At 34.2% G+C, this 24,339-nt stretch overlaps 1 protein-coding gene and 1 long non-coding RNA gene across 2 annotated transcripts in view; one reads left to right on the top strand and one right to left on the bottom strand.

Annotated features, from left to right (window-relative positions):
* The window catches only part of LOC136813719 (tRNA-dihydrouridine(16/17) synthase [NAD(P)(+)]-like), a gene marked incomplete at its 3' end in the record, with an annotated part of 36,727 nt that extends 12,860 nt beyond the window's left edge, over window positions 1-23,867 (bottom strand). The window contains exons 1-3 of the mRNA XM_067070220.1: window positions 23,561-23,867; window positions 21,610-21,718; window positions 21,306-21,356 (exon numbers count right to left, since the gene is read on the bottom strand). Of these exons, the coding sequence (XP_066926321.1) occupies window positions 21,306-21,356; window positions 21,610-21,718; window positions 23,561-23,794 (394 nt within the window). The remainder of the gene's footprint in view (window positions 1-21,305; window positions 21,357-21,609; window positions 21,719-23,560) is intronic.
* Window positions 7,645-9,216, top strand: LOC136813718 (uncharacterized). Its single transcript, XR_010847532.1, has 2 exons — window positions 7,645-8,298; window positions 8,515-9,216. It is a non-coding gene; the product is annotated as an uncharacterized lncRNA (long non-coding RNA).
* Window positions 23,868-24,339: the final 472 nt, after the last annotated feature.

The raw sequence follows: 24,339 nt of genomic DNA, 5'->3' as shown, positions 1-24,339 counted from the left end.
TATATCTTCCTCAGTTATGCTTATGGTAAGAGATTAGTTTTGTTAGAGTAATTAACATTGGTAGCTTCTAAAGCCTTTATAGCTTGTCTAGTGAGCATAGTCGAAGGGCGATCAATTTTCAGAATTTGCGTCACGTTGACTATAGCTCATCAGGTAAGCAGATCGGTTTTGCTTTACGAAAATAAACATGCTCTTCGACACGAAGCTTTTTGTTCTGTGGACACAACCAAACACTGGTGTATAGTTTTTTTAAATAATCTCATGTCAATTGCTTTGGCAGTATTTACAGAAGTCGTTGTACTTTAAGTAGTTGTAGGTTGGTAAAATTGAAAAAAATACAGTCACTTTATTCAATATTTTATCATGGGAGCAGGGCCGGCGAATCGGTTTTAAAAGTGAGGGGGCTAAGTGATTATAATGACTAAGGAGGCCCCACCATGGTTGGGGCCGACGGGCTGGAAAATTTTTGAAATTATGGTACTCTACATTGGCTTAGAAGTGATCTAAATTTAATTTTTAGGAAGTGATTGGAATGAAAAAATCAAAGAAATTAAAAAAGTAAATAAAACGACGCTCTCGAGTCGACACAAACTCCCTACCAACTTCATCTAAATAAAGTTTATCCGTTAGCAAAGAAAGATTGTTAAACCGTTTTGGCTTCATTGTTGAACGTAGCCAAGTCTTTTTTCTCTCATCCTCTCTTTCTCTCTCTCACTCTTTTTTTTTTTGCAAAAAAGTGGGGGGGCTATAGCCCCCCTAGCCCCCCCGGTTTCGCCGGCCCTGGGGAGAAACCTAGATGTCATTATAAAATAAAATGACCAAAAACTTTGACATTCTTGGGTAGCTTGTTTTGTGAGCATAATCGAAGGTGCGTTATTTTCAGAATTTGAAAACGCCTCCTTGATTATGGCTCACTAGCCAAGTAGATTCATTTTGCTGAAAGGCTTAAAGGTGTAAAATTGATGTCCTGTGAGTAAAATTCGGCGTAGAATTATTGATACTTATGCTTATTGAAGCTTGTCCTGTGAGCACACTTCGACGAATGAAATGACATTATTTTTAAATGTGGTATTTTTACTTCGATTTTGCACTTTTAGCCATTGCGTTCATTCTGGTAAGGGAAAAGTCGTCGGAGAATTTTGCCTTCCGACGTGCAGTTCAGTACAGATCGTTCTGTGAGGACAGCCCAAGTTAAATCATAGCCTTATTTTCAAATAAATAATTGTCTTATTTTTGGTTGTACTCGTAAAACTGTTGTTGTAAAGAGCATGGACTAAAATGAAATCCATTTGTTTTATTGTTGTTGATGAGAATTACCTGCTAGATATGAGAAAATGGGAATTTGTTGACATCGGTAGTCGATCGAGCTTGTCCGTATCTGTAGTGCTTGATGTTGTCGTTTTCAATTAACAAAAGCAACAGTTTGTTATGAGCTTTTGACGAGAGATCTCTACATGATGAGAAACGTTGGTTCACGTTAAGCCCATTGATACAGAGTTCTCAGCTAAGCTGTATTATCGAACTTGACCATAGCAACAAGTTTTCATTGGAAAAACGTGAATTGTTCAAGTCAAGTTCATAGGTACGGAGTTTTACCTGTCAGGCAACAACAAGCTCCGGAATTTGAGCACAGCCTTTTGATGAGTTTAATCAAAACAACAAATTTCTATTTCAGCTTAAAGAAAATTGGCTGTGAATGTAAAATTCATTGATAAGGAGTTTTTATGAAGTTGATTCCTTGTTTGATTGAGATCAGCGCTAGAAATACACTCGTGTTCGTGAAATCGATCATAACATAAAAAAATGTTCTGCTCATTTCATGGCGATATTGAGTAGGGTATGGAGCTATTTTTCAAGTAGGCTCTTACCCCCGTGTTTAAAAATGCATTATGTCTTACGTTTTGATCAGCCGTATTCGTGAACTTGATTAAAGCGAGAGTTTTCTACTTCATAGAATAACTTCCCTTTCATATCAAGTTCATTGTTACAGAGTATTCAACTACCAGTCAATATGATGACAGCGTTTTAGTGAACTTTTCATTTTGGGCAGGTCATAATTCTCATTCCAAAATTTAAGTTAAATTATCCTCTATAGAATAAAAAACAAATCAACAAAAAGTCTTTAACCGTAAGCTCACAATATCCTGATGAAACTGTAAACCAACCCGGTACAAGAGAGCAGTATGATTTATAAAGCTTCGCTGATTGTTTAATGATAAAACAAATGGATGCCCTCTAGTATTGGAAAAGTATAGTTGAAACAGTGGTTAGTATGGCTTGCTAGCAGAATTTTTATACTTTTTGTGGAATTGTCATTGGTGAGTATGATGGAAAAATGAAGATGATTTCAAATCACTCTGTCAATTCTTAGCTTCCTCATTAGACAAATGGAAGCTCTCTAGTATTGGAAAAGTATAGTTGAAACAGTGGTTAGTATGGTTTGCTAGCAGAATTTTTATCTTCTCAGCTTACTCATTAGACAAGTGCATTCTCTTGAATAGTATAGTTGAAAAGTTGGTTTCATGTCTTCGTTTTCTTTAGCAGAATAACTTTACTTTTTGTGGAATTGTCAAAGATGAGTATAAAAAGAAGCATAACCCAAAAATAAACATTTCCTTGGATTTTTAAATAAAAAACAACAAGAAAATAGAGTCGATGTTGTAGGAATATTTCGACAATCTTTATGTCATCATTTTCAACCATATACTAAAAACATTTCAAATGCTACAATTTATTCTAAAAATCAGTACAGCAGGTAATAAAAATCGTAATTAAAAACATTAATGAGATTAAATAAAACTATGCACAAGGGAATGAAATAATAAAATTGATATAAAAGAATAACGGCTTAAAAGAAACAAAGAGAGTAATCAATTGTCAGGGGCCTATCCAAACAATTGAAGCTCTTTTGAAGCTTTTAAACCGTCATTAATTTTAGGCATTAATAAAATGGCAAGTATGATGAAAAAATAAAGATGATTCCATATTTCTTAGTGAACTTTCGTTTTACTCAGCAGAATATTGAATTCTCTCAAAGATACCACGAGCTGTATCGAAAATGGAAATGAAGACCATTTCTACAAATTCAAGATGCCTTCCTTTATATATGCAACTGTTTCGTGATGTATTGTGTATCTAAACAGCAGTATTGTGTAAATTGTGGTGCTTCGCCATAGTAGTTTTGTTAGAGCAATCGATTGATATTGGTAGCTTTAACAGCTTTGGCAGCTTGTCTTGTGAGTATAGTCGAAGAGCGGTTCATTTTAAGAATTGGAGAAGCTCATTGACTATAGCTCATCGGCCAAGTAGATTGATTTTGCTATACGAAAATGAACATACTCTTCGACACGAAACTCTTTGTGCTGTGAACACAACAAAAGATGGAACATGGGTATTTTTAAATAGCCAACTGTTTTTACTCTTGGTTATGCTCATTGCAGTAAGAAAACATTGTCTCTTATGTATCGTTTATAATCCGTATAATACAGTGATATTAGGGTGTTATATCATAATATGATAATTGTAACAATTTAATATCAGGTTGTACAAAATATAATTTATCCCTTGCTGTTTTTCTACTTTGTCCACAACATGTAGCATGCTAGACTACTGTATATAATGGAAACTTTTGGGATCTAAAGCTTCAACTTCTGAGCACAAAAGAGTGATGTTTTCAACAAAGAAACAAATTTTCATATGTGCTCAAAGGACAGTCTTAGTGAGATGATTTAGTCACTTTAGACATAACTCTGTAGACTTTTATCAAAGTGGTCAAAAAACCAAATTGCTTCAAAATCAAAATCGTAATCGAAGAGCAAATAAAAAACTCCTGACAAAAAACATTGCTTCAAGTCTTTATAAAGCTGGCGTCATTGAAAAAAAGTGACGTCAAATAAATCTTAATGATAAGTCGCTTTTACAGTGAGAATTTCAGTTAAGCATACAAGCTGACAAAAGAAAATTGAAGGATCGTGCTATTTGGTAATTTGGTGTGACCATCATCAAAACGGTAGATGATTTCAAATGTGTTGATTCTGCTCCTACGGTACGAAGACTCTCTCAAATAGATATACTTGGTGGCCTGATACTTTCAACAGTGATTTGTCTTGCGAGCACAATAAAAAAATGACAATGATTTTTAATTCATAGAAATTTCTTTGGGTATAGGTGTACCTAAAGTATCTGATTACTTCCAATGTTGAAAGTTTCAAAGAATTTTTATATCTTGTTTATATGATGGTGCATTATGACCACATGTTAGAACTGATGACTGAAAACTTGAATGAGTGGATATCGTTCAATTCGATTTCCAATGTTTTTCGAAACACGACGTGAAAACGTAGAGCCTGCTGCTGATTAGCTAGGACGGAATTCACAGGAACAGCTAGGATCCAAAAGGTTTGACCTAATATTTTAACGTGATGACTTCACGTGATTTTTCATTTTTTCAATATTTTTGTAATTATTCATAAATGTGAAGACGAACTTCTATAATATTTACATATAAAAGTATTTCAAAAAGACAAAGTCTTAAACTTTGATCTGTAAGCGCCAAGACCTTGGAGTTTCTAAATTCTGCTTTGATAATCGACTGTAAATTCACAGTGAAGAATTAATTAGGTCTTCATCGGTAGATCATGAAACTTTACGCGAAAGGTGAAACACTTCAGAGGTGTTACGTCATTTACTTCCGACGGTTTTGTAAAGGTACGCGATGTAGAATAAGATTTAAAGCTTGTCTTGTGAGTATGGCGAAAATGAAGAATGATTTACAATTACTCTCTCCATTTTTGGTTTCATACTCACAAGAGAAGCAGCTTAGATTTCGAAATATTATTGCATGAATCAACCATCATTCGTCTTACGAGCGTATGTAATAAAGAAAACGATATTTTTCGATTCATATGCATTGATGAGCTTGGTATTGGCGTTCTAAGGGTTAAATATTTCTATCTGAAAAACTATGATCATGAGTGAAGATGATTTTTCATTCATCGGAAAATTTCTCGTATTGCCCATTAAAATTGTTTAAACCAATATAAAAACATCTTCGTACTTGATTTTACTTCGGTGATTATCATATGAGCCAATCAAAAGTGGTGATGATTTTTTCAAATTACTATTAATTTGCTCATAAGGCAAGCCGATTCTCTCATAATGAATATTTTGAGCACCTTTTGTGTCTAAGATCTCCCTCTAAGCAGTAATATTGCGAAAACCTTTGGTGGTTTCTTTTGTGAGCACAATAAAAAAGGATGGTGATTTCGAATTCACCGTCGGTTTTAGAGAAGCTTATAAGGGAATTAAATTATTATTTCACAATATCTGGATATCTAAGCATCTTTGTCTGCGACCTCTGAGAAACAATATTGCGAAAACATTTGGTGCTTTCTCTTGTGAGCACAATCTTAAAGGCTGGTGATTTCAAATTCACCGACGGTTTTAGAGAAGCTCATAAGGGAATTCGATTATTATCTCACAATATCTGGATATTCAACAACTTTGTTCGATCTCTTAGTAGAAATATTAATAAAGATCTTGAATAACTGTAAGGGACAAGAATCTTATTCAAAACTTATAAAAAAGTCTTATGAATATTTAAGCAACTTCTGGATATCAATCTCTAAGTAGCAATATTGCAAAAACCTTTGGTGCTTTCTCATGTGAGCACAATGAAAAAGGATGGTGATTTCAAATCACCAATGCTTTTCAATTTGTTCATAAGGTGAGGGGATTCTCTAAAGATATTTGTAAATATCTAATATTTTAAATTTCCCGGTGAAACCTTCGTTGTTTTCCCTTGTGAGCGCAATCAAAAACGCTGATGATTTCAAATTCATCGAAGCTTCTTGATGGTTCATAAGGCAATTCGAATTTCTCATATCTCTGGATTTTTAAGCAACTTCTTTGTCTGCGATCTCTAAGTAACAATGAAGCTTATTTTTTTCCCAAAAATTTTTTCATCTTATTTTGAATCTTCGACACAAACACAGATTCCGATTGGTGACTAAACATGATAATCCTTCACAACTAGGAAATCAAGGTAGGTACAAAAGGATTCCGATTGGTGACTAAAAATGATAATCCTTCACAACTAGGAAATCAAGGTAGGTACAAAAGGATTCCGATTGGTGACTAAAAATGATAATCCTTCACAACTAGGAAATCAAGGTAGGTACAAAAGGATTCCGATTGGTGACTAAAAATGATAATCCTTCACAACTAGGAAATCAAGGTAGGTACAAAAGGATTCCGATTGGTGACTAAAAATGATAATCCTTCACAAATAGGAAATCAAGGTAGGTACAAAAAGATCATACTTTAGGTTACTTTCTTTCTATCTATTTATGTTTTCTTTTTCGACATGCTTTTGAATGAATTGTTATTGTTTATTTCGAAATCATGTTCTTATGGACAATCCTTCCCAACTAGGAAATCAAGGTAGGTACAAAAATATCATACTTTAGGTTACTTTCTTTCTATCTATTTATGTTTTCTTTTTCGACATGCTTTTGAATGAATTGTTATTGTTTATTTCGAAATCATGTTCTTATGGACAATCCTTCCCAACTAGGAAATCAAGGTAGGCACAAAAAGATCATACTTTAGGTTACTTTCTTTCTATCTATTTATGTTTACTTTTTCGACATGCTTTTGAATGAATTGTTATTGTTTATTTCGAAATCATGTTCTTATGGACAATCCTTCCCAACTAGGAAATCAAGGTAGGTACAAAAAGATCATACTTTAGGTTACTTTCTTTCTATCTATTTATGTTTACTTTTTCGACATGGCTTTGAATGAATTGTTATTGTTTATTTCAAAATCATGTTCTTATGAACCATGTCGTTGAATAATGTGCAATGGGGAAATGCTTATTCTGTGTTTATGAACTTTGGGAGCATGTCGTTCAAAGAATGTGCAACCGGTAATTTCTCTCTTAGTTTGTGTCTATTACTTATAAGCGAATTTCAATGAAAGCTTTGTTTACATGAGGGATGCCGTGAAAGTGAAGAAACTTTGTTGACTAGGATTGAGTTGGGCATGCTTTTGCACGAATAGATATCGTTTTTCATGTCATGGGAAAACGTCACAGGAAGATTGTTCGGTTTATCGTCATTTTCATTGTACTGTGTTGTACTGTGTTCATGAAATTGACGTCATTTAATTGACTGATTGACGTCAAATAAAAAAAAGTTGCATACTAGAAAGTTAAATAAGTGCAGAAAATTGTGTCGATCATATGACATGAAAACAGATGAAAGAAAAATTGAAATCATTTGTCTTGTCTTGTTTTGTGAGTATGAACTGAAAAGTAGGGTGATTTCAAATCAGTCAGTTTGTTTTCATTTATACTCAAAAGACGAGTCGGTCGGAATACCTGAATGATATTCTGTGTAGACAACAACATTCTTGTATATTGCGGGAATGATCATAAAGTAAGGTAACTCTATATTTTCAAACTATAAGCATGATCTTGATTGCACTCACAAGTTACAAAGCGGATTAGGAAAAATTTCAGATAGCAAAATGGAAAGCCAAGCAAAAATAAACTTACAATTTCTTTTATAGCTTCTCTTGTGAGTGTGTTCAAAACGTGCGATACTTTAGAATTATTTTTATTTTTATTTTTTTTTGCCCCCGCAACGAGCGTCAGCGAGTGAGGAGGCACTCATAGCTTCAGGCGCAAGGATTGTTGGACTGGAATCTCGGATTTTTGTTTTGTTGTTGTTGTCGCGCAAGCCTACCCGTAGTTAGTCTTTTCCGCGAATGTTCGGTATTGTTTGTTTTTTTCCAGGACGGCTTTTATTTTTTACGTCAAGCGCCGCGGGAATTTTACACTGCTTTTAGGGCGGGTTTTCATTTCTTCCTATCCGCTTATATATAAAATTTGTCCGATTGGTTAACATTCAGGAAAGGAAGAAGATGTAGATGCGTGGAAATTTCTGGAAGAATTTAAAAACAAGTAGTCTCTCCTGCAGTCAAGACTCGTCATTTGTGACTTTGAGATACTTTATGATTTTGTACAAATTTTATTTTATTGATTTGAATTTACATTTATTACTTCCAAGTTCTAAGTGATTACAATAATGTGAACGAATTGATGTTTAATTTTTACCACAGAACAATAATGAACAATGATTAAAATGATAATAGTAGAACAATGAATGAATATGGACAAAAGTGATTATTGTTGGGAATTGAATTCACTGTAACTAAATAATTCAACAATCGTCATTCAGCAGACTCTACTCCCAACAAGAATACATAAATATCCTGTATTATAGTACTTTGACAGTAAGTACATTTCTTTCATTAAGTGTGCGATGCTTGCTTTTATAGATCTATTATGCAGTTTTATGTTAAGCGTTTGTTCTTGTTGACACTTACCAGGCACTATTTGGGAAATTATTATCGGAAATTGAAAGAACTTTTTGTGTACTATTTTGAGGAAATTTCAATACACTCATTATATATAGAATCTAATTTCATGTTTCTTATTTTTCATTTAAGCCTATTATATGAATGTGGATTCGTTTACCTTGACAACGCAATATTACCTCGTTACTGCTACTATTACCACGTTACGTCATGATTTTCCATCCTTCTACACGATATTGCTGTGTTACAACTGCAAGATAACTGGCATATCTTTTTAATGTAGACAATTTTGTCCATGAGATTCCTTTTCATGCCGTTGGAAAAAGTCCTGAATGTACGCTATTTCCTGTTAATACCTGCTTCCTGCTCATCATTATTGCCTCGTTACTGATACTATTACCACGTTACGTCCTATCATCTTCCATCCTTTATACGACGCCGTTACAGCTTCTAGATTACTGGTAAATCCATTTAATGTAAACAATTTTGGATCACGATATCCTTTTTTAAACCGTTGGAAAAACTCCTAAGTACGTTGTTACCTGTCAATTTTTGGTTCCTGCTGGTTATGTTTCTGGCTCATAGCATTTCTTATGCTGTTTAGTTCTACTATGTTTCATTTATATTTCAAATTAGTTGAAATAAATATAGTTGCATGTCTTTTGACTGGTTTAGTATCTGTAATTGATTCTACCTGGACACTTTTCCTAATGAATGTTTTAAGATTTGTATTTTATTCTTTCTAAAAAGTAATTCACATTTTTAGAAAAAACATATGTTTCATGTATGTTAGCTTATTCATTGATATCTCAAAAAAAATGCTGTTGAGAAGAATCATTCTAACTATTCCAAATCATTTCCAAACTTTTGCTATAAAGCATTAAAAAGCCTTAATTAGCATTAATTAGTTTTTACAAGCATTTGTTGTACTAGCGGGTGGCAGTTAGTGAAAGCTATGGCTAGTTTAGAATTATTGGCATGATTTTTAATAGCACTCACAAGTTATAAGCGGATTAGGAAAAAAATTTCAGTTGGCAAAATCGAGAGTTCAGAGCAGACTGGAGCAGAAGGAACTTGTTATTTAAGCAAACTTTGATATTCAACATTCATTTCAAAATGTATAGTTGATAATGTAAGGTGTTTGTTTATTGACGAGTAACTTGTGTTGTTTTAGTTACAGGAGTTTTTGTTCGCCTTCACCCTTCTTTTTTGTACGATTTTATTGCTTTGTTTTGTGAGCACTTTGGAAGTAGTTCATGTTTTCAAATCACACGATTCTTTGCTTGTAGAGTGCTCATAAGGGAAGCAGAAAGCAAGTTCTTTCTATCTTTCTTATTGGCTGATCTTCTTTGCATATGCCTTTTGTTTTGTGAGCACTTTGATAAGTAGTTCATGTTTTCGAATAACAAGATAATTTCTTGCAGAGTGCTCATAAGGGAAGCAGAAAGCAAGTTCTTTCTATCTTTCTCATTGGCAGATCTTCTTTGCTTATGTCTTTTGTTTTGTGAGCACTTTTGAAAGTAGTTCATGTTTTCAAATCACACGATTCTTTGCTTGCAGAGTGCTCATAAGGGAAGCAGAAAGCATCTTCTATGGTTGTAACGATTTTATTGCTTTTGTCTTGTGAGCACTTTGGAAAGTAGTTCATGTTTTCAAATCACACGATTCTTTGCTTGCAGAGTGCTCATAAGGGAAGCAGAAAGCATCTTCCATGGTTGTAACGATTTTCTTGCTTTTGTCTTGTGAGCACTTTTGAAAGTAGTTCATGTTTTCAAATCACACGACCCTTTCTTGTAGAGTGCTCATAAGGGAAGCAGAAAGCATCTTCTACGGTTGTAACGATTTTATTGCTTTTGTCTTGTGAGCACTCTTTAAAAGTAGTTCATGTTTTCAATCACACGATCCTTTCTTGTAGGTGCTCATAAGGGAAGCAGAAAGCATCTTCTATGGTTGTAACGATTTTCTTGCTTTTTTAGTGAGCACTTTGGAAAATAGTTCATGTTTTCAAATCACACGATCCCTTCTTGTAGAGTGCTCATAAGGGAAGCAGAAAGCATCTTCCATGGTTGTAATGATTTTCTTGCTTTTGTCTTGTGAGCACTTTTGAAAGTAGTTCATGTTATTAAATCACACGATTCTTTGCTTGCAGAGTGCTCATAAGGGAAGCAGAAAGCATCTTCCATGGTTGTAACGATTTTCTTGCTTTTGTCTTGTGAGCACTTTTGAAAGTAGTTCATGTTTTCAAATCACACGATCCCTTCTTGTAGGTGCTCATAAGGGAAGCAGAAAGCATCTTCTATGGTTGTAACGATTTTATTGCTTTTGTCTTGTGAGCACTTTGGAAAGTAGTTCATGTTTTCAAATCACACGACCCTTTCTTGTAGAGTGCTCATAAGGGAAGCAGAAAGCATCTTCTATGGTTGTAACGATTTTATTGCTTTTGTCTTGTGAGCACTTTGGAAAGTAGTTCATGTTTTCAAATCACACGATCCTTTCTTGTAGAGTGCTCATAAGGGAAGCAGAAAGCATCTTCTATGGTTGTAATGATTTTCTTGCTTTGTTTTGTGAGCACTTTGGAAAGCAGTTCATGTTTTCAAATCACACGGTCCTTGTTGCAGAGAGCTCATAAGCAGAAAGCACGATTTTCCGACGTTTGGATAACATTGGACATTTTTTCAAAAACACGTTCGTTTGAAAGACATTATATGTCGCTTTCCATTTCTGGTTTGTTCTCTTTGCTTATCGAAAATCTACGAGAGAGTAAAATGGGTACAATAAGGAGCAATTATGATGAGAGCTGATGTGAAAATATTTAGGCTACCTCGGAGACTAGGTAAATCGGCCGAAATATTTAAGTTGGTTGAGTTTCTCTAATAAAATTGACATCATTAGTAAAGTGACGTCAAATAATTTTTTTTTTCTCGTTTTCTCCATTCCAATAACGTGCGAAATCCAGTAAAGCATACAAACAGATACAAAAGACAAACTAAACAATTCATTGATAGTCTTGTCTTGTGAGTATGATCAAAATGTACGGTGATTTTGGATCAGTTGGATGTTTAAATGAGCATACTGAGAAGGCGAGTCGAAGCAGTTAATTGGATTTTTTCATCCCTACAACGAGTAGGCTCTCTCACATACCTGAATATTTCAGTACCTTTTTTTACTGCCTTGAGTAGTTTGATATCTTTGAGTTGCTGTGTCTTGTAAGCTTAACCAAAAAGGTTCAAATTCATATTGTTTGTTTGATTCTTATAGGTAAGATGTAGGCTCTCTCAAATACCTGAATATTTCAGTACCTTTTTTTACTGCCTTGAGTAGTTTGATATCTTTGTGCTGTGTCTTGTAAACTTAACCAAAAAGGTTCAAATTCATATTGTTTGTTTGATTCTTATAGGTAAGATGTAGGCTCTCTCAAATACCTGAATATTTTAGTAGTTTTTTTTTACTTCCTTGAGTAGTTTGATACCTTTGTGCTGTGTCTTGTAAGCTTAACTAAAAAGGTTCAAATTTATATTGTTTGTTTGATTCTTATAGGTAGATGTAGGCTCTCTCAAATATCTGAATATTTCAGTACCTTTTTTTCCTGCCTTGAGTAGTTTGATATCTTTGTAGTATTTCTTGTAAGCTTAACCAAAAAGGTAAAAATTCATATTGTTTGTTTGATTCTCATAGGTAGAAGTAGGCTCTCTCAAATATCTGAATATTTTAGTAGTTTTTTTTACTTCCTTGAGTAGTTTGATATCTTTGATTTGTGTCTTGTAAGCTTAACCAAAAAGGTAAAAATTCATATTGTTTGTTTGATTCTCATAGGTAGAAGTAGGCTCTCTCAAATATCTGAATATTTTAGTAGTTTTTTTTACTGACTTGAGTAGTTTGATATCTTTGTGCTGTTTCTTATAAGCTTAACCAAAAAGGTAAAAATTCATATTGTTTGTTTGATTCTCATAGGTAGAAGTAGGCTCTCTCAAATATCTGAATATTTTAGTAGTTTTTTTTACTTCCTTGAGTAGTTTGATATCTTTGAGTTGTGTCTTGTAAGCTTAACCAAAAAGGTTCAAATTCATATTGTTTGTTTGATTCTCATAGGTAGAAGTAGGCTCTCACAAATAACTGAATATCTTAGTAGATTGTACGTACTGTTTCGGTTAGCGTAATATTACGAAAAGGTTCGAGGATTCTGCAAGTAGCTTGTCTTGTGAGTGTCTTGAAAAAATGCTATATTTTCAAACTATGGGCATGATTTTTATAGCACTCAGAAGTTGCGAAGCGGACCGATAGAATGTTGAAAACGTTATTGTAGTTGTAGATGCTTGTTCATAAGCAAGATTTGACAATCAACCTTCGTTTCAAAATGAGTGGTTGAAGTTGTCGAGTCCCGCTTGTAACAAACGACCGAGTTGCAAGGGAAGAAAGTTCTTCGCCATAATTGTCTCGGAATTTAAAAAAATATTCGGATTTCGAATCTAGAACAGTATGTTAGAAAAGGATGACCGGGAGCTTCCGGGAAAACACAGGAACAAGTTTGTGGTAAGTTTCACCTCACCATATCCCACTTGTGAGCTCATCGGTAGAAAGTTAATTTCTACAAAAAATTTATTTTGTAGCTTGTCTTGTGAGTGTGTTCAAAAAGTGCGATACTTTAGAAGTATTGGCATGATTTTGATTGCACTCAGAAGTTAGATTTTTTCAAAAAAAAAACTGCCACAACCAATTTTTATAATAAAAGCAAGGTTTCTTATTCAATATCATTTGAAAGTGACTTTTTCTTAGCAGTCTTGTTTTGCATATCGTTACACGTGTTGTCTGGTAGGTAAAAATCATCATCATACTTTTTGGTTCACTTTTTTTTACACAATTCGAAGTAGAGTTTTTATTTTCACCCAGGTTTTTGGGCTCTAAAAATTCAATTTTTTTGACGTCATTTTTAACTTTCGAAGCTCCAGCAGGAGCAAAAAAAATCGAATTGGCGTGAAAACACTAGCCTATACTAGACGCCACGGCTTTTTTCTAAGCTGTAACGTCTATTCCACTTTGCGACTTTTTCGAATGTTTTGAGCCCAGGTTTTCAGGCTCTAAACATTCGATTTTTTGACGTCACTTTAAACGTTTGAAGCTCTTGCAGTATCAAAAAAATCGAATTTGCGTCAAAACACTTGAAAGGCTTCTATTTTTCAAAAATCGTCAAAGTGGAACTCACTAAGAAATGGGATGAAAAATCCCGGTTTTTGGTGAGGTACTTGCTATGAAAACACTTGAAATGCTTCTTTTTCAGAAAATCATTAAAGTGAGGTACTCGCTAACTTATTACTTATAGCAAAAGATAATAATACTCCATGCATGTGTTTGTCTGTAAGCAGGATAAGAGATGTTTAACTTCAAGATGAAGGCTTTTTCACATAATGCCGTGCTATAATTGCCTGTTTTGCGAGTGCAATTCAAAAAGAGCGGATAAACGAAATGTTTCGGATGCACTCATAGAACAAGTAGTATTAGCTTGCCGTATTTAAAAAAATTATTTCAATTCTAACATGTTAGATAATACATAGCCTTAGGGGTAAAATCTATAGAAGGGGGTTTCTTATGTGTTCTCAAAATGAAATCTCTATCAAAAGAGCTTGGTACCACAGAAACATTTGTCGTTGGAAGCTTGTTTTGTAAGTGAAATTGAAGAAAGCAACATTTTCAGAATAATTAGATTATTTTCAATCATTCTGGTCTTTAACCCTATTAGCCCCAGGGGGGGGGGGTAGAATCTACCACGCTGGAGTTCTTTTGTGAATATCTCTGAGAAAATTTTTTCAAACGACTTGAAACTTTCTGACTTTTAACAAAATCTTATTAAGAGTACTTGTGCAAAATTTTAGGGTCATAGGTTGTTCAGATCAGGTTTTATGACTTTATTGTGAAACATGACATAAAATCCAGCTAAAACCGTTTAAAACTCAAAATTTAAAAGTGCTGATAATTTCTGAACTATTTATTCAATCATTTTCAAATTTTGACACGTGATAGGCATTGACAATATAAATTTGAAAAATTGAAAAAAAAAATTTGAAAATGATGACGTCGTCATTTATGACGTCATTGAATTATGAAAATTTTACTCATCTTCAGCATAGATTTTAAGAAAAAGTCTTCATGGAAATTTCAAAACCGGCAATTATGTTAAAGAACAACCTTTTATCTTTCTGAATCTTTAAACAGAATCTAAATATCTTTATTGGTTCGATTGTAATAGACAGTTTAGTAAACTATATATTTGGGCTTTTTTCCGACAGGTGGAAATTTTGTGATGACGTCATCGGTTTTTGAATGACGTCATCAATTTTTTTTTTCTTCCTGGAAATTTGTTTCATGATGGAGAACATCTGCACCAAATTTCATGACCATAGCTCTTCTAGATCAAAAATAATCGAGGGTGGTAGATTCTACCCCCCCTGGGGATATCAAAGTCAAAAAAGCTTGGGGCCAATAGGGTTAAACTATATTATGGCATCATGTAGCTTCTAGCTTTTTCAGTAATATTTTATGATTGCCTGTTTGCAAGCATGTTAGGATATCTCTCTGTCGATTTAAGACGGCAGCTAAATGTCCAGAGCATGCTTATTAACAAGTAATGTTCAAACTATATTATGGCATCGTGTAGCTTCTAGTTTTGTCAGTAATATTTTATGATTGCTTATTCGCAAGCATGGTAGTGAATTCATTGGCTGTCACTTCAAGACGGCAGCTAAACGTCCAGAACATGCTTTTTACGAAGTAGTTTTTAAATCATATTATGACATCGTGTAGCTTCTAGTTTTGTCAATTCCTGTTCATATTTGCTTGTGTGTGTGCTGTGATTCACTTGGCAAGTGATCGCGTCTTCACCCGCGTCAACCAATGCCATATGTGAGGGGAATTGGGTACCATGCCCGATAAAAGAGTGTGGGGAGATATGCACGGGGTGTGATTAGATCCAGTTTAACTAGATGGAATATTTTGTTAAATTTTAGTACCAGATAGCTTGTTTTTCGAGTACACTTGAAAAGGGCAATAAGAATTTTAGAATAACTGTTTATTTCAATTACAGACATAAGACAAAGTGGGCAACTATTAAAACGTTAGAATATGTATCCGGTAGCTTGTTTTGAGAGTGCAATTTATAAAGGGTGGTATTTTCAGAATAATTATCCAACTTAGTTGCACTCGTAGAACAAAAGTTTGTACAAGATTTCACAACATTTTAAAAGTACGTAATAGCTTAATAGGCGAATCAGCAGTATTGATATATGGACTATTGCTTTGAAAGTGAGCTAATAATATAACTTGTTTGTAATCATGGTCAGGAGATTTGTCTTTCACTTTTTTGAGATGAATGATGAAATCTCCACACCATGCTTATCGTCCCATGGTGTTGAAAGATGACTCAATTCTATTCTTGATATTTTTATTTTTTCAATCAGTTCTAATGCCTGTTCTGCTAGTGCAATTCAATAAAGAGATATTTCAAGAACAACTTTCTACGAAAATTCTTTCTTGGCTTGTCTTGTGAGTGTATTAAAAATATGCTATATTTTCAAACTATGGGTATGATTTTAATAGCACTCAAAAGTTTCAAAGCGGACCGATAGAATGTTGAAAACGTTTTGTAGAAGCTTGTTCATAAAAGTAAGATTTGATATTCTTCTCTGTTCATTCACAAGCGGGCTTTCATAAAATTTTGGTTTTCTTGTCTGTATGTGTACGAGCGTTACTAGTCTAAACAAATCAAAACTAGTGTTAAAGAAAAAGATAATTGCAATATGATGAAAATAGGACCACTTTGAGGTGTTTTTTATAGCACTGGAGATGCTAGCTAGATCATCTTCTTAATGAAAGTGTATCGATAACAAAAATGATACATTCTTTGAAAACTTGTTTTGCCGAGTGCATATCTTAAAGGGTGATATTTTCAGAATAGCATTCCGTATTTGGTTGCACTCAGAGAAATATCATATCTACCAAAAACTTTCGAGGTTTAGACGACCACAAAGGATGGTATTTGCAGAATAATTTCCGTATTTAGTTGCACTCATAGAACAATCGGGTGCATTTTCAGCTGCTAATGCTTTTTTGCTAATTTTAAACGTACCTTAAAAATTAAAGTTAGACAATTTCAAAATGGGAAAATCGTTGATGGTCTGTGTTTTCAAGACCGTGATTCAGAGCAAAAACTGTTCCTTTACGAATTCAAATTCAAATCTCAAAGTAAAAACTTTAAGGCTTGCAGTGTACCAAAAGTGTTGTTTGTTAGAGTGGTTGTCTTTCATTGGCCATAAAGGTTAATTTTAAGCAAGATTTTCAGGGTAAATTTTTTGTAAATTTGTCGGCATTTCTTCCTTAAAATAATACCATGTTGACTATGTGAAGGGCCTTATTCATTAAACCTAATGACTGTATATTTACGATTGACCCGTATTTAAAAGTTAGAATATCATTTATGTGAATAACTTGTGAGTATCATCTTTACCCAGTAATCCTGTTTGAAGGGATATGTTACAGGTGACTTTGAGCAGGATTGTGCAGCAATGTTTTTTTTAGTTAAGACCTTATGTTGTTTGCTTCTGCTCAAATATACCAAGCACAATACACACTATTTTTACAAGACTAATCTTAAAAGAACATGATGTCGATTTAAGAAGCTATTCTTGAACCAATAAGTAAATGAGGTAAATAAATTAAGAATATTTTAAGAGCATAACAGGACTAAAAAAACAGCATAAGAACAGCCGATTCTCAGCCGTACTAGATAAATAAATTCATTTTTAACGTCGGAAGACTTCACCTTTCATTAAATTTTTAGGATTTCAATATGGTGAAGTTCAAAATGGAGCAGTAGGGTTTTGTAATGGTTGGGTTTAGGTTAAGCATGATTTTCAGAGCTGAATAATCTGACTGTCCATTGCAAACACTTAAAACTCAAAGAACACCCTCCCAAAAATCGATTGCCCTTTTCCAAGAATCGTATTGGATATTGTGTTCTCTCCTCTTCATCTCCAGAACACGGCAATATTCATCTTAACGTGATTTCAAAGAATAAAACTATTTTCTCGATAAGAAAGTTTTAACTTCGGAATCATGTTCATATAAACATAACAACCACCACGAACTCTAAAACTGATAACTAGAATTAAAGAACTATTCAAATGATACAGTGTGTCTTTCTGAACGTGATTTCCAGAGAAAACCTTTTTGCTCCGGCCTAGGAGCCTTTAATTCTCTCTTCCGACAACGGTCAAGACATTTTTTTTGTTTATCTAATCCGATGATCTCTTCCGATTTAATAAAAACGGATTATCTGGATTCTGATAATATTGTGATTTGATTGGCCGAAAGTATTTAGAAAAAAATGGCTGCCGAAAGTGGGCTAGCTGACTGTGTAGCGAATGGGCAAATCTCAGTGAAAAATTGATCATTTTCATCATTATTCATGATGTTTTGGACATGATTTATGAGAAGTTTGATGCATACTGGTTCTCTAACAATGTGGAAAGACTTTGGAGAAATTTTGGCCATGAATCGTCAGCTGATCGAGTGCTTAAATCTTGCATATGGCTAACTTCTCTTCTTCTAGACACACAAAATCATAAAACTCTAACTTGACAATGAAACTTGCAAACACACAGCCATTGGAATTCAAAAGAAAATACTAAAATTACAACATAACAGTGCAAATTTGAAAACGATCTGAGTAGTTTTTGTGGTGTTATGTGTATGGCTGAAAATGATCCTGTTTTGTGTATTCATCATCATATTATTGTTGACTGGCGACCCGTTCCTTTTGATTTTTCAAACCCGACACAGATTTTCTAGAAACATATCACTATGAGAATTCAATAGAGAATACTAAAACACAATTCCTGTGTAAATTTGAACAAGATTGGAGAAATTTTCACAGTGTTATGCTGAAAATGATCGTTTTTGGACTTTGTTGTAATTTCTGGCGACCGGTTCCTTTTGATTTTTCAAACCTGACACAGATTTTTTAAAAACATAGCACTATGAGAATTCAGTAAAGGATACTAAAACACAATTCCTGTGTAAGTTTGAACAAGATTGGAGAAATTTTCACAGTGTTATGGCTGAAAATGATCATTTTTGGACTTTGTCGTAATTTCATCGCGGCTGGCGACCGTTCCTTTTGATTTTTCAAACCCGACACAGATTTTTTAAAAACATATCACTATGAGAATTCAGTAAAGGATACTAAAACACAATTCCTGTGTAAATTTTAATAGTCCGGCGGCGAAAAGGGCTTTTTTGCATCAACCCTTACAAGTAGTAAATATGAGTTTTTATCTTATTTTCTCATTATATGGTCCCTTGGGGTCCCAAGGGACCATATGATGGGAAAATAAAATAAAAACCCATATTTACTAATAGTAAGGGTGATCCTGGATCGCCGCCGGACTATAACAAGATCGGAGAAATTTTCACAGTGTTATGGCTGAAAATGGTTGTTTTTGGACTTTGTTGTAATTTCATTGGCTTGGGCGACCGTTCCTTTTGAAGATTTTTCAAACCCGAAACAGGTTTTTTAAAAACATATCACTATGAGAATTCAGTAAAGGATACTAAAACACAATTCCTGTGTAAATTTTAACAAGATCGGAGAAATTTTCAGTGTTATAACTGAAAATGATTTTTTTTGGACTTTGTCGTAATTTCATTGGCTTGGGCGACCGTTCCTTTTGAAGATTTTTCAAACCCGAAACAGGTTTTTTCCAAATATACCACTATTTATTACATACACACTATTGTACCTTTTTATTTGGATTATCCTACTCTCCTCCACCAATTATTATCCCAACAGAAAAAATAACGCTTAGCTAAAAGCTGTGGCCTCTAATTTAGGCTATTTTTCTCCCCAAAATTTTATCCGGACAATCAAATCAACGGCGCATCATAGCTTCGCTATTGGCAAGTTTAGAAAAAAATAAATTCATAACAACTTGGAAATATTGACTTCTAAATGTTTTTCTCCTTTAGCTCCAATTTTGAACTTTTTAGTCGAGGATGAGTGGGCGGGGGGGGGGGTGGTGTTGGTTCTTGAGGCAAGAAAGTGCATGTGTAATCACTTAGAAGAGCTATCCAGCTGGTTTATTTATTCGCTGCAATAGAATTATTACTTTGCTTTCTGATCTGTTCTGATTAGTAGTTTGTGGGCAACGTTATAACACAACTAACTCAACAAACTCATCTTTCACATCTTTTAATCTTTAAGCCGGAGCTTCCAGCGCAGCTGGTTTATTTTTTATAAAGAGGAATGTTTTTCTGAGTCATGTTTATTCATTCAGTCAAGGACCTTTAGAAACGATAAGTGGAATGGACAGTTCGTTCAAAAAAAATACATTCAGCTCAGAATATGTGTTTTCTGGACGTGATTTACAGAAAAAAACTTTTTTTTTTTATAAAGAGGAGATTTCTTGTGGGTCATGTTCATTCAGATAACCAAGGACCTCAAGAAACGATAGAACGTAGTGGTCTAAAGAAACGACTATTCTTTTTTAGAATCAACCTTACAATCTAGTTTTTATATTTATAAAAACTAGATTGCTGACGTGTGAAAAGGAATGTCGGCGTGAATGATCCTTTTGTTTCGATAATAACATCAAAGCGGGAACTAATTTTCTTCTCGTTTCTTTCTTTCCTTTTTCTTTCTCATAGCTTCAAGCTTTCCCTCAGACTCTCTCAAGATTGGTTAGCTCAATTGGTTAGAGCATCTGTCTCATAATTATGGGTCTCCGAGTTCGATCCCTCTGGGTGTCAATTTTTTCAATTCTTCAAATTTCTTATTTTAATTCTCTTTCTATTAAAATGAAGGTCAATCAAACAAGTAACTAGCATATATTATCTCCGCTCTCTGTGCAAGGTTTAGATAAGCTATGATAGCATCACTTAATAAGAACTTTTTTAAGTTCATTTTTTCTTCAATCTTTTTTTTACCACAAGCGATTATTCAAGGCTGAGATATAGAAGAACGGGTATAGGCGTTTGCGCCTGCGTTTGGTGACTGACAGTTTCAGTTTCTCTTTCACTACTTTCACTTTCACTTTCACTTTCAGCCAGCGAGTGAGCGAGCATGATAATTGATTTCCGGATCAAAATGTTTGACACTTGATCCAATTGTTTGCTTATCTTTCTTGCGTGGTCGTCATTTGAATTTCAGTATTCAGTGCTTATAAAATATGGTTGTTATAAGGGTATCAAACTCCTCACTAAGAGGGAACAGATCACAGATTCGAATTGAAAGCGTATATACTAATAGCAATTAACATTACATAACGCGTCGATATCTCTTCACTCCCATGAAATGTGATTCAAAATTAAAGTGATGAGCACGAAAACAAAATCAAGAATTGGAAAATTTGACACCCAGAGGGATCGAACTTGGAAACCCATGCTTATGAGACAAACGCTCTAACCATTTGAGCTAACCACGCTTGGGAAAGTCTGAGGGAAAGCTTGAAGTAATGAGAAAGAAAAAGGAAAGAAAGAAACGAGAAGAAAATTAGTTCCCGCTTTGATGTTATTATCGAAACAAAAGGATCATTCACGCCGACATTCCTTTTCACACGTCAGCAATCTAGTTTTTATAAATATAAAAACTAGATTGTAAGGTTGATTCTAAAAAAGAATAGTCGTTTCTTTAGACCACTACGTTATAGGTGGAATGGACGTTTCGTTCAATAAGTATTTATTTAGGTTAGAAATTTCCTAATTTGGAATCAAATAGTGGTTCACTGTATTTTTGGAGGTATTGTTTTGAGGAACAGGGGCCGCCCATGACAATGTGTACAACATGTTCATGAGGGAAAATACCGTTCATTATCTCTTTGGAAAAGGCCGAGTGAGCAAACATACGAGTAAAAATTAAAAAGTAAATAGAATTCACTTACTGATATTCTCCACTCGTTCCCACTCTTCCATCAGAAATGCACCGTAATGTCCTTAAAATGGAAAACAAAGAATGAGATGATAATACGTCGAAAGACGGCTTCTTATGCAACGCCTGTTTAATATTCGTGATGTGAGGCACTAGAGAGTCTTCCTATAATAATTCTAGTGCTACCCTTTTCAGGACGAGCCCTTCTGCCATGCGAAAATTGTAAGAAAACCAGTGATTGATTTATATCATGAAAAGTTTACTCAACAAAGGCAACCCTAGAAAATGGGATCGCCTTGAAAATTACACATTTGTACCTCTCGCAGCGATGACTTGAGGGCAACCGAGATTTAAATCAACTCCATCACAATGTGGTTCTGCTAATTCACAAGCATCTGCAAATTTCTCAGGATCGTTTGCACAAAACTGAAAAAAAGATTAAAGGTCGTATTATAGTCATAAACTCAATTGAATTTTCAGAAAAGATGGGGCTTTCACATAAACTAGAGAGCTGCTTACATTTGAAGTCAATACTTTTTGACTACAGACTTCCATAAGCCTATCGATACTAATGATTTGACATGGAAAGTTTTTAATTGACTTGACATTTTCAGGCTAACTCTGATACAAGCCAAGCTAATTTTAACCTAAACTTTATTTCACACGAGAGAAATTTCTCTGAGTCTCTGAGATGGATGATCACCTGCCTGGCACGTGATAATCAGCTTGGGGCTAGACATTTGAGCAGGCTAAGGGGTTAGATTTTCCCCAAAAGTGTGGGTAGAAAATGGGGTTTTTGTCAATTATCCAAAACAAGTTTTAAGAGTAGTATTTGCCCTAATAATGATTACTAACTGATTAGCACTAATTAAAAACAAGAGCTTACGATGTACAAATTTCGAGCACTTTGAAAATTAAAACAAATATGATCATATTTCATGTAAACTAAATAAGATGAACAAGGGTATGTTTCTTCAGTCTTGAGTTGAAGCGATAGTGGACAAAGACAAAAGATTGGTTACAGCCGTTTCTTACGAATTTTCAAAATTACCATGATCTAGTTGTCGATTCTAAAATTTGCGTAATGATGATTTGATGAAACAACATGGCAATATAATATTCAAAACGCAATCTGGAGATGAGTATTCCAGGAGTGATTGAGTTTGAAAGTAAGACGAAAAACTAAGTCTTAGTCCTATTTATCTACGACGACGAACAAAAAAAGGAAAAACTATGAATAGAGAATTATACAAGGATGTGCTGATGTGCTGATGTGCTGATGTCAGCAATTCTCTCAATCGCAATCACAATCATCAATAGTTCATGCATTTATATCATCGTGACAACAAAAAAAATACGAGAAAAACCACCCATGATATTCATCGTAAATCTCCTCGTAACTTATTTACTACAAGGCGTTTTCGTGCTACCGACATACGCCGTTTTCTGGTCCGGCAACTTTAGCGAGACTGTGTGTGCATATGTGTGTGATGCATGGCGCCTGTCTTACATGGTCACATTTTACGGGATGTGTGTCAACGTGTTACTGATCGCAATCGATCGATTTCTCGCAACCAAATATGCCTTATCTCGTAAAATCAGGCTGACTTCGACAAAGTGTAAGACAATATGCTGTTTGGCGTGGTTGTACATAATCATATTATGTTTGATACCGTTTGTGCCGATGAATAGGTCAAAATCGTTGGAGAATTCAAAATGTCATTACAACCAACCGAGGGTTTGGACTATTTTCATGCTGCTTGTCAACTCTGCTCTCCCTCTAGTTCTGAATTTTGGCATTTATATATACATTGCTCGCAAAATGAAACGCAATAGTAGAGTGTTATTTGGAAAGCAGAAAAAACACAGTCAAGCTACAATAGATCGACTGGCTTTGAATAGAAAGTTGACAACTCTGACGGTCAAAATAATACTCCTTTATGGTATAACCTGGATACCTTCTATTGTTTACTATAAGCTTGTTACCATAGCACCCAAAATATTCAGTGACGATTTTTACGGTTCCGACACAGAAGAAATAATAACATTTGTCAACAAGTTTGTGACATTTTTGGATGCTGTTTTCGCACCTGTTTTGTTTTGTTACAGTAGTGAAGATTTCAGAAAGGCTTTTTGGAAGAGGTTCTGGGTGAAAAGAAGCGCGGTAGAAAGTTATGAGCTGAAATGAAACTTAATTAAGAATTTAGGATTACACAAGGGCGCGAAGCACCTGAAATGTAGCCCAGATTACAAAAAAACCTAGCATACCTGAAAAAGCAGAGGTCGATCATCAGGGCAATGTTCAATAACCAGTTTCCTGTACTTTGGATCTCTGGAAAAGATACCAGCATGCCACATTGGTGTGTAACAAAGATGCACACCCAATTCTCTTGACATTTTTCTGAACGGTAATTCTGATTGGTCAACCATTGGTGCTAAAACATGTTTAGGTGAACCGAGAACCTCTTTGTAAAATTTGTATCCTTCGTTTTCTTCAGCCATTTTAATTTTAAGTGTGATTTATAATTGTATCTTTTTGTTGTTTTTATGATTGATATTTTTTTAGTTTAGTTTTTTAACTAGGAATAAAAATAAAATCAATAGAACAACTATGCAAATTGATTAGTTGATTTTCAAACTCAGCATCGAATTAAAAAGTGAGAAATCTCAGAGAAACATTTATGCTAAGCTACAAATTAAAAAACCATGGTAAACTATAATAGAATTATTGTATGTAACCTAATTACATTAGGTAAAATTTAATAGTATATTATCATATAGAATATAAATATCAGTGTGCGATGGATGGGCAGTGTCCTACCAGCTCAAATTTTATAAAACTTTTAAAAAATTCATTTACCTAAAAATAATTATCATAAAAATTCAAGAAAAATAGTTGTCACACTTTTAGGCGTATTGTTTATTGATGCTACCGATATTTTTTTTATCTTGCTATATATGTAATTAATTTTCAGCGTTTTCATCTTCTTTTTCAACTCTTTGGTAGGAAAATTTGTCGGAAAAAAACCCGAAGATTTTCAGCATTT

Source organism: Clytia hemisphaerica, unplaced genomic scaffold (genome assembly GCF_902728285.1).
Source record: "Clytia hemisphaerica strain Z4C2 unplaced genomic scaffold, Clytia hemisphaerica genome assembly, whole genome shotgun sequence".
In the NCBI taxonomy this organism is placed as follows: Eukaryota; Metazoa; Cnidaria; class Hydrozoa; order Leptothecata; family Clytiidae; genus Clytia; species Clytia hemisphaerica.
The sequence above is the reverse complement of the archived record's forward strand: the minus strand, read 5'-3'. Positions and strand labels throughout refer to the sequence as shown.